This window comes from Euleptes europaea, chromosome 17 (assembly GCF_029931775.1).
Source record: "Euleptes europaea isolate rEulEur1 chromosome 17, rEulEur1.hap1, whole genome shotgun sequence".
Lineage (NCBI taxonomy): Eukaryota > Metazoa > Chordata > Lepidosauria > Squamata > Sphaerodactylidae > Euleptes > Euleptes europaea.
This window is the reverse complement of record NC_079328.1, coordinates 40,566,606-40,580,645: the sequence shown is the minus strand read 5'-3', so window position 1 is coordinate 40,580,645 and position 14,040 is coordinate 40,566,606. Positions and strand designations below refer to the sequence as shown.

Sequence of the window (14,040 nt, the reverse complement as noted above, 5' to 3'; positions counted from 1 at the left end):
CACTTGGGTCAATTTTGCCAACGTTTCGTATTTAAGTTTCTGTTTCTCAAGTAGTGTCTCCCTACTTACCTCGTTCAGCCCTTCCAGCCACGGAAGCGAAGCGTATAATTTCTCATCAAGGCACAAAACGTTAGGGTTTTTTTTTACATTTCCTGCTCTTACTTCCATCCCTTCCCATAACTTTAACACATATATATGCCACAATGTACTCAGATTTCAACCCTGGGCTCTAGCTATTGTATTACGGATTGGATTTAAGGAGATCAAAAACATATTCACCCTATCCCACCCCCGTCACAGCTTTGTTTTATTTTCCAAGTTCACGCTAGGAAAAAAAAGTCTCTGTTTTGCTTAAGAATATTCCTCAAGGAACTTTATATGAAAAGCTTTCACTTTCTCCAACAGGATCTTTAGCTTGTCGACAGGAGGGAGGATGGTCATCCTAGGAAAACAGGAAAAGGTGTTTTAAACCTACGTGGTGGTGGTATAAAAAGAACATAAGAAAGGCCATGCTGGATCGGACCAAGGCCCTTCAAGTCCAGCAATCTGTTCTCACAATGGTCAACCAGGTGCCTCTAGGAAGCCCACAAACAAGACTTTGACTGCAGCAACATTATCTTGTCTGTGTTCCAGTCCACCTAAGATAATGGGCATGCTCCTCTGATCCTGGAGAGAATATGTTTGCATCATGACTAGTAGCCATTTTGACTAGTAGCCATGGATAGCCCCACCCTCCACAAGAACATAAGAAAAGCCCTGCTGGATCAGACCAAGGCCCATCAAGTCCAGCAGTCTGTTCACACAATGGCCAACCAGGTGCCTCTAGGAAGCCCACAAACAAGATGACTGCAGCAGCATTATCCTGCCTGTGTTACAAAGCACCTAATATAATGGGCATGCTCCTCTGATCCTGGAGAGAATAGGCGTGCATCATGACTAGTATCCATTTTGACTAATAGCCATGGATAGCCCTATCCTCTATGAACGTGTCTACTCCCCTCTTCAAGCCTTCCAAGTTGGCAGCCATCACCACACCCTGGGGCAGGGAGTTCCACAATTTAACTATGCGTTGTATGAAGAAACAAAAACAAAAATAAATAATAAAGAAATGAGACTCGGCAACTGCTGGTCCAAAGCAGAGCCACACCTTTCTAGGCCCAATTATTTCAGTGGGCTTAAAAGGCGTAACTCTACTTATGATTGCCCTGAACTACATCACTGTACTCGAGCATCAAACGACCCTGTACCTGAAGTGGTATGTTCCTTCTCTCTGGCCAAACCCACTGCCAGGAACCACACAGATCCCTGTTTCTTCCAGAAGTTTCATACAGTAGAACATGTCAGGAGCCATTTTGTGAACCTGAAGAGATTAAAAAAATACACTGAATGAATATTGATGCAAAAGCAACCCAAAGTGTCTTCCCTTTCCTTTTATTAATCGGCTCTTTCGAGCACAGGTCTTGAATAAAAATCTATACCATAAAACAGAATAAAATATTACAGGAAGTTTCTTCTCAAATATTTCCGTTTTTCATTGGCTCCCACATATTTCAGTTATTTTGATTTATAGTATGTCTTTCTCCCTGCAAAGGCGGATTACACAGTGTGCCCATGCAATCAATAGGAAGAGATCTCTAATAAGCAATGTAATAGGACTAGGATTACACAAATTGAAACAAAATATAAGTATTAGATGTGATTATGTTAAACAATGCAGAAAATGGTACTACCTAGACAGCGCAGTAAGAGTACAATAATACACAATAAACAGATAATATGTACTATACACAGCAGTATAATCCAGTCGCCTTCTCTTTACTAAAGAACTGTCCTGAACCATTCCATTATAATAAAAGCCCTAATGGAGAGCTCTGTCAGAGCCATGGTGGTGTAGTGGTTAAGAGCGGTGGACTGTAATCTGGAGAACCGGGTTTGATGCCCTGCACCGCTACATGCAGCCTGCTGGGTGATCTTGGGCCAGTCACAGCTCTCAGAACTCTCTCAGTTCCACCTATCTCACAAGGGGCCTGTTGTGGGGAGGGGAGGGGAAGGCAATTGTAATCCGCTTTGGGACTCCTTAAAGGTAGAGAAAAAGCAGGATATAAAAACTTCTTCAAAATGGAAGTTAACATTTCACCCATACATTTTAATTTGGTTACGCTTAGGATTGCCTCCTTCTCTCCTCTGCTGGTACAAAGACTCACCTTTGCAGCCTCAATGGCCTTGGCTGGGATAAAGATCCGTGGGAAAGCATACATGGCTCCCTGAAGTGGATTGCAGTGGATCCCTGGTACTTGATTAAACATGTCTTCTGCGAGTTTAGCTTTCCTCGCCAGGTTGTTCAAGACAAACTCCTTTTCCTGTTTCAGGCAAAGGGAACAGACAGGCGAATTAACCACACAACGCAAAACCACAGACAAGTTCTGCACCTCTTCTTCATTCCTAGCAAGTTGTGTTTCCCCAGAGAATCTGAACATAGTCCCCTTTTATTTATTTATTTTTCAAATTTATAGCCCACCCTCATTTCCGGTAAATCAGGCTCAGGGCGGGTAGCAACCTTTAAAATACATAAAATCATCAACCAACCATAAAACATGAACAACATCAATAAAACATTGTAATAAAACAGGTGGCCTAAAGTAACACAGATGTCACCAGGTAACAGGATTTCAGCAGGTCACCCCCCACAGATGTCAGTAGCGGGTGGGGGGTGGGAAGGATGGGGAGGCCAGTAACAATGGAACAACTCGCGGCTGTCCTCAGTTATAGGCCTGGCTGAATAGTTCCATTTTACAGGCCCTGTGGAACTCCTTAAGGTCCGCAGGGACCTTTTCTACATGGAATAAATCATATGCATAAAACCCAGCCAGCACGGTGCAAAAATTAGAAAGAGAAAACAGACTTCCTACTAGCAAGATTACAATCTATACCTACAGGGGAAGAAAATTAAAGGAAAAGGAAGTCAGTGGGAAACCGTCAGATCCTAAACACAAATCTATGACTCGGGGAAGATTCTCATTCTTAGCAGCTACGTACGTTGTGCTACATATGCATGGATCTGTAGAAGATGTGTGCATGGCATATCATTTTATCAGAAGCACAACCCTCTGTCCCTCACATCTGCAACTCCCCCGCTCCCAAATTCTCTTCTCTGGCAACAGGCCATGCCTGGATGCTCTTGCAGTTTCCTCCCATGGAGAGCTGGAGGGGGATGAAGGGAGAGACACCTTCAGACTCTGCTTTCCAGCTGTTGTTCAGCATTCCTGCCATCTCAGAACTCATGACCCCCTTTACAAATATGTAAAGGATTTTGTAAAACCCTATGGGGGAAAGCAGGGAGGGTCCATCTCTTAAAACATCGACCCATTTGAAAAACTGGCATCTAGGTTTACACTGCCAAATACAGGGTAAGTCTTGGACTAAACATGAAAGAAGAAAATGTAGCCCAACAATAACCGTATCTTCAAAAATAAAAATAAAAAAATAACCGTATCTTCAAACGGGCTGCTCATAGGCATGCCCAAGAATGGAAAGCTGATGCACATATCTGCAAGATTCAAGTCCAGTAGCACCTGACACACCAACCATATTTCCAGGGTATAAGTTTTTGAGAGTCAAAGCTCTGACAAAGATCTGGCAAAGGAGCTCTAACTCGCAAAAGCTTAAATCCTGGAAATCTCATTGGTCTTTAAGATGCTGCTGGACTCAAATCTTGCTCTTCACCGGCAGAACAACACAGTTACCCACCTGAAACTGCATAGAACAGGTTGCAGGTTAGAACTTTTGTGGGTTGAAAGCTGGGAATTTCATTCCAGTTCCTCCCCCTCCTGTCAATTTCTTTTGTCAGCGTGGTGTAGTGGTTAAGAGCGGTAGTTTGGAGCGGTGAACTCTAATCTGGAGAACTGGGTGTGATTCCCCACTCCACCACATGCAGCTTGCTGGGTGACCTTGGACTAGTCACAGCTCTCTTAGAGCTCTCTCAGCCCCACCTACCTCACAGGGTGTCTGTTGTGGGGAGGGGAAGGGAAGGTGATTGTAAGCTGGTCTGATTCTTCCTTAAGTGGTAGAGAAAGTCAGCATATAAAAACCAACTCCTTTTCTTATGTTGTATAGCCAGCTAACCTGTCCCTGCCCAGGAAGCTGCCAGTCTTACTTCGAGACCCGTGGGAGAAGGAGAACCACATGCACCCACGCTACTCACCTTGATGAACTGTGCATAAGATTCCTCCCCAGGTACCGGAGGGTTCACTACAATGTCCATGGCGGCTTGACCTGAGACCGGCGGGCACAAACGGACCGACAGGAGCTTGACAAGTTGCCCTTTGATCTCCGGGTGCAAGTTGATCACCTCCATGTACCCTCCTCGGTAGCCACACCTGGGACCAGGGGAAGGGGGAGGGCAGGGAACAGAAGAGAGAATTAAGGAACCGCCAGGCCACCCGCCAAATCGCACTGCTTCAGAGTCAGAACCCTGTCCTCTTTCCTGGACACAAAAGAGAAATTAGCCATGAAAAATGGAATGGCAACAGGATCTCTATCGACATGAGAAACTTCTCATTCAACAGACAATTAGCTTATTGTTCCATGTTGTTAAATTGTAAGGGGAGCTCAGCAGCTTGCTCACGCTAGGCTGCCAGCCTAGATCCAGTGTGGTGTAGTGAGGTCAAGAGTGGCGGACTCTAATCTGGTGAACCGGGTTCGATTTCCCGCTCCTCCACATGAAGCCTGCTGGGTGACCTTGGACACGTCACAGTTCTCTCAGAGCTCCCTCAGCCCTACCTACCTCACAAGGGGCCTGTTTTGGGGAGGGGAAGGGAAGGCAAGTGTAAGCCGCTTTGAGACTCCTTAAAGGTAGAAGAAGAATTGGTTTTTTATATGCTGACTTTCTCTACCACTTAAGGAAGAATCAAACCGGCTTACAATCACCTTCCCTTCCCCACAACAGACACCCTGTGAGGTAGATGGGGCTGAGAGTAATGTGACTAGCCCAAAGTCACCCAGCTGGCTTTCTGTGGAGGAGTCGGGAAACAAATCCAGTTCACCCGATAAGCCTCCGCCACTCCTGTGGAGGAGTGGGGAATCAAACCTAGTTCTCCAGATCAGACTCCACCGCTCCAAACCACCGCTCTTAACCACTACACCACACTGGCTCTCACACCACGCTGGGGTATAAAAACCAACTCTTTTTCTTCTTCAAACTACAAATTCTGGTTTGTAAATGTGGAGGGTGGGGGCCTCTTGACCTGACAGTCACATATCGGGTGCGAGGAACTCCTTTCCCAAGTATGCAGGACCTGATTTGGATCGAGAGAATCGCACGGGGTGGCTGGCAAGGGGGAGAAGTTTCAGCCCTCCCCATTCTGTTTTCCTGACCTGAAATGGCTTCGCCAGGGGGGGCTGAACGTGTACTGATAGGCTCTCCCACTGAGCCATGGTACAGAACACAGTTGGGAGGGGGGGAAGGAAACGACAGACACTTACTCGCCCATGTAGCCCTTGGAAGTGGAATGAAAGGAAGCTAGCTCCACGTTATTGTAGTAATCTGGTCCCATCTCGTAAAGAACCTTTTTGAAAGAGCTGAACTGGCAACTCTTCGAGTAAACGTTATCCTGATAGACCTGTGCCATTAGAGAAGAGGGGAGACAGATACAATGAAATGGGCTCTTGTCTTTATTAAGAGCCATCAAAAGTACTCTACCGAGCCCCGGCCACTGGTTCTAAAAGGGCGATTACCTCGTCGGCCAGAAGAAAGAGCTTCTCTTCCCAAGCGAAGTGGATCACATCTTCAATGCATTTTCTGCTTTGCACCTGACCTAAATGCAGGGGCGAACACGGAAAGCTGTAATAAGTTTCGATCTGCAGACAGCAGAGTGATCATTTTTTTCCATCTGAAATTCTCATGGTCCTTTTTAGTCAGCTTATTACTGCAGGAGTATTCAACAGCTTTTTGCTAAAACACACACACACACAGTAGGCAATCTCAAAGGAAGTAAAAGCAGTACAAAAATTTCAAGAAACAGCTGAGGTGGTAGATAACCAGGGATACAATGAACTGCCGAGAGGCAGAGAGCAAGCAAAGCATGTCCACAAAACAGCAGGTGAGGCTGTAAACACAAAGTTAAAACCCACAGTAAAAATGAACAAGCAAGCTTGATCCACTTGGGTGTTTTCAGGATCAGGGATGGACTCGAGCTTAAAACCCAGCTTCAAGGTGCTAGTCCTCATTGAGTGTTCTCAGTCCAGCACTCTTGGCTGTTCAAAGGTCTCTTGCTCTCTCAAAATATTTCCCCCCTTTCTGCCCATTATGGCTGGAACAGCTTCGCAGAACGCCTGCATGAGATCACGTCCTTCCAACCCTTTTTCAAAGTCTGCCTTTCTCATGAAGCCCTTGGCCCGACCCCTTTGTCTCCATCCCCCTCTGAAACTAAGTCCAATTTCATGTAAGGGAGAGGAACGCAAATCCTTGCCTCCTTATCCCACCCTCCATTTTTGCCTGTCTCAGATTTGCTCCTCGGGGGAGTTGTATGCTCCTCGGGGCGGGGACCGGCCTCCCAGAATCCATACAATGCCTGCACATAGATGGTACTGGATAAACGAATGATAATGCCTGAAGTATGCAGTCCAGCCCTAATTCTGAGCCCCCTAAAAAGTATAATAATACAAGCTTAGAAGAAGAGTTGGGTTTTATGTGCCAACTTTCTCTACCACTTAGGGAAGAATCAAACTGCTCGTCTTGAAAACTTGCTCTTGTCTCGAAAACCCCTTGGTCCTGGGGTCGCCATAAGCCAGCCCTTTCCACCACTAACTGCGGCAGATTTATATCTTTTCCCCCAGAATATTCCCTCATTTGGCTGGCTGTGGTGTTTTTCTCCACCATAGCCTGTGTCTTGACATTCTATCCCATGATGAAAGAGAGGCTGTGGCTCAGTGGTAGAACATCTTCTCGGCATGTAGAAGGTCCCTGGTTCAATCCCCAGCATCTTCAGTAGGTGAGGCTGAGAGAGTTCAGAGAGAGCTGTGACTAGTCCAAGGTCACCCAGCTGGCTTCGTGTGAAGGAGTGGGGAAACCAACCCGGTTCATCAGATTAGAGTCCACCGCTCATGTGAAGGAGTGGGGAAAACCAACCCGGTTCACCAGACTAGCACCCGCTGCTCTTAACTACTACACCACTTAGACCAGTGCTTTGATACACAAAGCTTTCTTTTTTTGGCACAGAGTAACAGAAGTCCCACAGACCTGTGGGGTTTCCTGGATTGATGATACACAGCACATTCGGGTTGCAGTAAGCTTTGGCCTCGTCCAAAGAACGACGGAGCTCATTCACATCGAGGGCCCAGCAGTTCGCTTCGTCGAGGTAATAGTTCACCTGAACGGCATCCAGTTCGGAAATGACCGCTGAATACAAGGGGTACTGGGGGATCGGTATCATCACTCCAGTTCGGGATTTTCCTCCTCCAGAGACAAGGATCTTTAGAATAGTCTGAAAGCAAACAGAAAAAGCTATTTAACAAGAGACATCACACGGCTGATAGCAATAGTTAGCACCATTTCCGAAAAAGCAACGAGAGAAGAACTGATGGGTCGTGTTTGGGAGGGGTTATTCGGGAGGGTATTCCCAAAAGTCTGGGGAATCAGAAGGGCTCCCCTCTGGGATGTGGTCAAACCTCATCTGCTGGGTCAACAGTATCTGACACCAGGGCCCTCTGTGAGATATTAAAAGGGTAGGCACATTATAAAAAGATCCCTGGGGTGCAGAGTGGTAAGCTGCAGTACTGCAGTTCAATCTCTGCTCACGACCTGAGTTCGATCCTGACCGAAGTTGGTTTCCAGTAGCCGGCTCAAGGTTGACTCAGCCTTCCATCCTTCCGAAGTCGGTGAAATGGGTACCCAGCTTGCTGGGGGTAAAGTGTAGATGACCGGGGAAGGCACTGGCAAACCACCCCATAAACAAAGTCTGCCTAGTAAACGTCAGAATATGCCGTCACCCCATGGGTCAGGATTGACCCAGTGCTTGTACAGGGGACGACCTTTACCTAGGCACGTTATAGTAGACTCAGTCCATTTGGGATGTTAAAAATCCCTGCAATTGGCACTTTTAAAAAACTAACAAGGATTACTTTCACTGTAGAGTCTGCAACAAGTTATTGTGTTCCTCAACTTCAGGAAGAAAGTAGACTCCTTTGAAATGTGGTGTTGGAAGAGAGAGTTACGGATACTGTGGACCACCAATAAAACAAATAAGTGGGTTCTATATCAAATCAAGCCTAAACTGTCCCTAGAAGCTAAAATGACTACACTGAGGCTATCGTACTTTGGTCACATTATGAGAAGTCAAGGGTTACTGGAAAACACAATGCTAGGAAAATTTGATGGTAGCAGGAAAAAAGGAAGACCGAACATGAGATGGATTGCCTCTATAAAGGAAGCCACGGCCTTCCGTTTGCAAGAACCGAGCAAGAATGTTCGAGAGAGGATGTTTTGGAGGACATTGATTCATAGGATCGCCATGAGTCAGAAGCGATTTGAGGGCACCTAACATGCACACAACCTTCTTGAGGCCGTGACCTGGTTGATTCATGCTAGCCTGATCTGATCAGATCTCAGAAGCCAAGCAAGGTATACCCTGGTTAGTACTGGGATGGGAAACCACCAAGGAATACGAGGGTCATGAAGTGGAGTCAGGCAATGGCAAATCACCTCCAAACGTCTCTTGTCTTGAAAACCCCATGGTCGTGGGGTCGCCATAAGCCAGCCCTTTCCACCACCAACTGCAGCAGAGTTACATCTTTCCCCCAAGAATATTCCCTCATCTGCCTGGCTTTGGTGTTTTTCTCCACCATGGCATGTGTCTTGAGATTCTATCCCATGATGCTTTGCACACACATCCTTGCTAAACAGCAGAACAGATGGAGAAACGGCTACAGGAAACCATCTTGTTCATGTTCACAGGGCTCACCTGACCCTCAACTGTACAGCATGCTGAAGTGTCCCCAATACCAAAACCCAGGACTGTCATATAGAGCAGGGTGCCGAGTTGTTTTCTGTTACCCCAGAAGGTCGGACAAGAACCAACGGGTTGAAATTAAATAAAAAGAGTTTCCGTCTAGACATTAGGAAGGATTTTCTAGCAGTTAGAGCGGTTCCTCAGTGGAACAGGTTTCCTCGGGAGGTGGTAAGCTCCTTCCCTGGAGGTTTTTAAGCAGAGGCTAGATGGCCATCTGTCAGCAATGCTGATTCTATGACCTTAGGCAGATGATGAGAGGGAAGGCATCTTGGCCATCTTCTGGGCATAGAGTAGGGGTCACTGGGTGTGTGTGGGGGGGATGTAGTTGTGAGTTTCCTGCCTTGTGCAGGGGGTTGGACTAGTTGACCCTGGTGGTCCCTTCCAACTTTATGATTCTATGCTCTCAGATTGCAGCTGACAGCTGCGAACCAGTGTGATTCATTGAGGGCTTTTGTCATGAATGAAGCGATTTTGACTTCATTAGCGGGAAAGGAGCGAGCACAGTGCCAATCCGCATTTTCTGGCGACGTTTCACAGAAGCGGCTCATTGTGTTGGCGCACCGGCCCCTAACAGCTGCCAACGCAAATGCCAAGAAAGCCGGACGAATCCATCAAGACGCGGGCCCGAAAGTGTTGCAATACCAAACGGTGCCAGCGGGGGGCAGTTTAATTAAATTTTTGCAAGGCAGCAAAGTTCTCTGGATACCAGGGAAGGTTATGCACACACACACACACACACACACAAAGAGAGAGAGAAATCCAAGACAAATATTGACAGACCCGGGATGAAGCTACCACGCAGCAGAAGGTATGCCAAAGCACAGACGAGTTTTCTGCTCAAGGTCAACCAAACCATTTCTGTGCCTGCTATTGCACCCACGGTTACCTAATACAAGTGGGAGGAAAGGGGGTGGTGACAGGCTGAAGATTTTAAACCCTGCTTGCACAATGATATACAATAAAGGTCTTTTGTTCAGCAATCTGAGATAACTCTGGTTTTCTTTAAGAGCTTTTGTTGGGGGGGGTGTCAGAGTGATACTTCCAAAATAAGAGATGCTGTCATAGAATCACAGAGTTGGAAGGGGACATCTAAGAAGAAGAGTTGGCTTTTATATGCCGACTTTCTCTATCACTTAAGGCAGCATCAACTGGCTTACAATCACCTTTCCTTCCCCTCCCCACAACAGACACCCTGTGAGGTAGGTGGGGCTGAAAGAGCTCTAAGAGAGCTGTGCCTAGCCTAAGGTCACTAGTCCAACTGCTGCTTAGTCCGGGATCAGCCTAAAGCATCCTCGACAGCATGTTCGTCCAGCCGCTGCTTGAAGACTGCCACAAAGGGGGAGCTCACCACCTCCCTAGGCAGTCGATTCCACTGCTGAACTACTCTCACTGCAAAAAAAGATGTTCCTAATATCCAGCTGGTACTTTTCTGCCCATAATTTATACCCATTGTTCTGAGTCCTATCCTCTGCTGCCAACATGAACAGCACTCTGTCCTCTTCCAAGTGAAAGCCTTTCAAATACTTAAAGAGAGCAATCATGCCCCCCCCCAACTTCCCCTTCTCCAGAATAACAATCCCAAGTCCCTCAGCCTTTCCTTGTACGATCATCCTTGTCGCTCTCCTCTGCACCCGCTCCATTCTGCCCACATCCTTTTTGAAGTGAGGTCTCCAGAGCTGCACACAATACTCCAGCTCTGAAGACCAAGTCCTATGAGGAAAGGTTGAAGGAGCTGGGTATGTTTAGCCTGAAGAGAAGACTGAGAAGGGATATGATAACCATGTTCAAGTACTTGAAGGGCTGTCATATAGAGGATGGTGCCGAGTTGTTTTCTGCTGCCCCAGAAGGTCGGACCAGAACCAACAGGTTGAAATTAAATCAAAAGAGTTTCTGTCTAGACCACTGATTCCCAACCAGGGGTCCGTGGACCCCCAGGGGTCCGCGAGAACTAAATTAAGGTCCGCAAAACAAAGTTATAAACCCATAATAAATTAATATTTTCAATTAAAAGTTCTCTATTATAATGATATATATTCAAATATTATTCTAAGTTTAATGTTTAACTAACAGTTATGATTAAAGTTTATTTTCAAATTCTCTGAATTTTTATTTTGAACCTTGGGGTCCCTGCACCGAACAAAAAAGTCCTAGTGGTCCCTGGTCAAAAAAAAGTTGGGAACCACTGGTCTAGACATTAGGAAGAATTTTCTAACAGTTACAGCGGTTCCTCAGTGGAACAATCTTCCTCGGGAAGTGGTAAGCTCTCCTTCCCCGGAGGTTTTTAAGAACAGGTTAGATGGCCATCTGTCATCAATGCTGATTCTATGACCTTAGGTAGATCATGAGAGGGAGGGTATCTGGGCCATCTTCTGAGCATGCAGTAGGGGTCACTGGGGGTGTGGGAGGTAGTTGTGAATTTCCTGCATTGTGCAGGGGGTTGGACTAGATGACCCTGGTGGTTCCTCCCAACTCTATGATTCTATGAAACATGTTTGTGTGCATGTGTTCTCTGCCCTACTTATTTGGGGCACTGGATTTGGATTTTAGAAAGCCCCGAATACACGCAGCTCGGAATTTCAGATGCACAGCGACCCCGGCTGTTTGCGACTGAATATCCGAAGCAGAGACAAAACCTACCGCAATGCCGTCGCTGGCTCCTGTTGTCAGGTATATGTTATCTGGATCGGCAGGAACCCCTCCGTCGCGTCTTTCGATGTAACCCGCAACATCCTCTCTGATACAGTTGACCCCTTGGCTGGCGCTGTAAGACCCTGAAGGGAAAGGGCAGCCCCATCAGACTTGAGAGGAACCATTACAGTGGTAACACGCTGATTGTCGAGATGCCAGCAGCTGATGTTGCAGCGTAGTTAAGAGAATGAGCACGGATGTTATTGGTTCAAATCTCACCTCTGCCACACACTGACTATTAGTGTGACACCATCAGAGGGCTTAGAAGGGTGTAACTCTGTTGAGGACTGCTCTGGAAATGGCCTTAGGCACGTTACTCTCCCTCTCAGCCTTGGGTCTCCATGAACAATATTGGGATAACAACATTTGACCTAGTTTACAGGGCTGTTGTAAAGATTACTATATGTGAACCACTTTGACTGCTGAAAGTGTTATGCAAATGCCTGGTGGACACTAGTCTGGAGAACCGTGTTCAATTCCCCATTCCTCCACATGAAACCTGCTGGATGACCTTGGGCTAGTCACAGCTCTCTTGGGGCTCTCTCATCCCCACCTACCTCACAGGGTGTCTGTTGTGGGGAGGGGAAGTGAAGGAGACTGTAAGCCTGTTTCATTCTTCCTTAAGTGGTAGAGAAAGTTGGCATATAAAAACCAACTCTTCTTCTATTTGAATAAAAGGTATTTTTCTACTACCAAGTGACGAAGGGAGCTTTGACTAGTGGAAGCTTCAACCCTCCAAATCTTGTTGATCTCTAAGATGCTAATGGACTCGATTCTGGCTTTCCTGCCACCGACTCCCCCCCCCCCCCAAATGTACAGTGGGGCTGGGGCAATCCTAAACACACCTGGACGCCCGTCTCCGCTTACTCTTTTTGAAAATGAATTTTGCGCATCTTCCTGGCAAGTCTGCAATCACAGTTTCCAAAATGTTACCAACAAGGTAACAGAAAGGTAAAAGGTTTCCAAAAGGGAAAGTATACTGTCAGGTCAATTATCTCATGTATACTGGAGAGATTTAGATTCGGAAGCAGATTCTTCACCCAGCCACCCACTAGAAGCCTCAGGGCAGAATGCGCCAACTTGGCCGGGTCCTTGCTTTGTCTGCATCGGCCTCAGGGTGGCTGCCAGCGTTTACTCTTCTCCCAAATTAAAGACCTTTTAGGGTTTCCCTAGGACACTTACAGTGGAAGGCTAAGCAGAGTTGCCATCTTCCAAAACCCACTGATACAGACTTAGAAGGGTGCAATTTGCTTAAGAAAGCATGGCAAGGGAGCTTCTGCCATTATTTGCCAAAAGCATTTTCTACAATCAAAGGTGCCAGAAGGAGTTTAAATGCAAACACACACACAAATATTCATACCATTGGTCTCGTGGCAGACACCAAGACTCCACGTTGCACACAGTTTGCTTCCATTTCCCGTAACTGCATTTCCTTATACTGCCAGTTAAACCAGTTCATAAACCGAATCAATATTTGGCACACCTTCATGACCTAGGGTATTACTTTGCGGGTGTGAGCAGGATGTTGGAGAACACACTTCTAAATAAAACGTCGGGCAGCTAGATAAGCCACATGGCGTCTTGTGTGTGTGTGTGGGGGGGAGATCAACCCAAGTATTTGTGAGCTGGTAGAGCATTCTTCCAGAAAAAGTCGCACAGCCGTATCGGTCTGTGCAAAACCCAAACACCAAATTCGCATAATATGTTTTTTATTAGGACCAGCCAAATGGACACAATACACTGTGCAAGCTTTCGAGCTCACCAGAGTTCTTCAACAACTTGATGAAGAGCTCTGGTGAGCTAGAAAGCTTGCACAGGGTCCATTTGGTTGGTTCTAATAAAAAGTATTACACGGATTTCATTCTTGTTTTTGGAAATTCTTTCAGTCCAGGCGTCACTGTTAAGCAACAAGAAGTTTTTAAAGTAAAGGTTTAAAAATGTATTTCGGTAAACAATGACTGCTTCTTCTCCTTCCCCCCAGGCAGAGATAGTAATCATGGTAGTAGGCTCTTATGATTCAGGGGGGAAGAAAAATCAACACAAACTCTCAGCTGTATAAACATTCACTGCTTATAGGAGGATGAATCTTTTTCTGGGGATTCTGGTCATCAAGACCTAACACGTTTGCCTTATCCGCCTGCAGCTCTGAAGGAATTTTATATACTTCACCGACCATTTTAATATAGAAAAGTCACGAATGAATGCATTCATCATCCAGTGATCAGAGTGCTACAGGTACATTGTTTCCACCCCTAGGTGCACATATATGTGTGCCGTCAAGTCACAAATGACTTATGGCGATCCCGCACAGGGTTTTCAAGGCAAGAGATGTTCAGAGGTGGTTTGC

The 14,040-nt window shown here is 46.3% G+C and overlaps 1 protein-coding gene across 1 annotated transcript in view; it reads right to left on the bottom strand.

Annotated features, from left to right (window-relative positions):
- Positions 1 to 342: 342 nt before the first annotated feature.
- Positions 343 to 14,040, bottom strand: part of GPT2 (glutamic--pyruvic transaminase 2) — a 29,899-nt gene continuing 16,201 nt past the window's right edge. Inside the window, exons 4-11 of the mRNA XM_056862575.1 lie at positions 11,643 to 11,776; positions 7,238 to 7,481; positions 5,734 to 5,813; positions 5,482 to 5,618; positions 4,202 to 4,376; positions 2,205 to 2,360; positions 1,248 to 1,360; positions 343 to 442 (exon numbers count right to left, since the gene is read on the bottom strand). Coding sequence (XP_056718553.1) covers positions 352 to 442; positions 1,248 to 1,360; positions 2,205 to 2,360; positions 4,202 to 4,376; positions 5,482 to 5,618; positions 5,734 to 5,813; positions 7,238 to 7,481; positions 11,643 to 11,776 — 1,130 coding nt within the window. The 3' untranslated portion in view covers positions 343 to 351. The remainder of the gene's footprint in view (positions 443 to 1,247; positions 1,361 to 2,204; positions 2,361 to 4,201; positions 4,377 to 5,481; positions 5,619 to 5,733; positions 5,814 to 7,237; positions 7,482 to 11,642; positions 11,777 to 14,040) is intronic.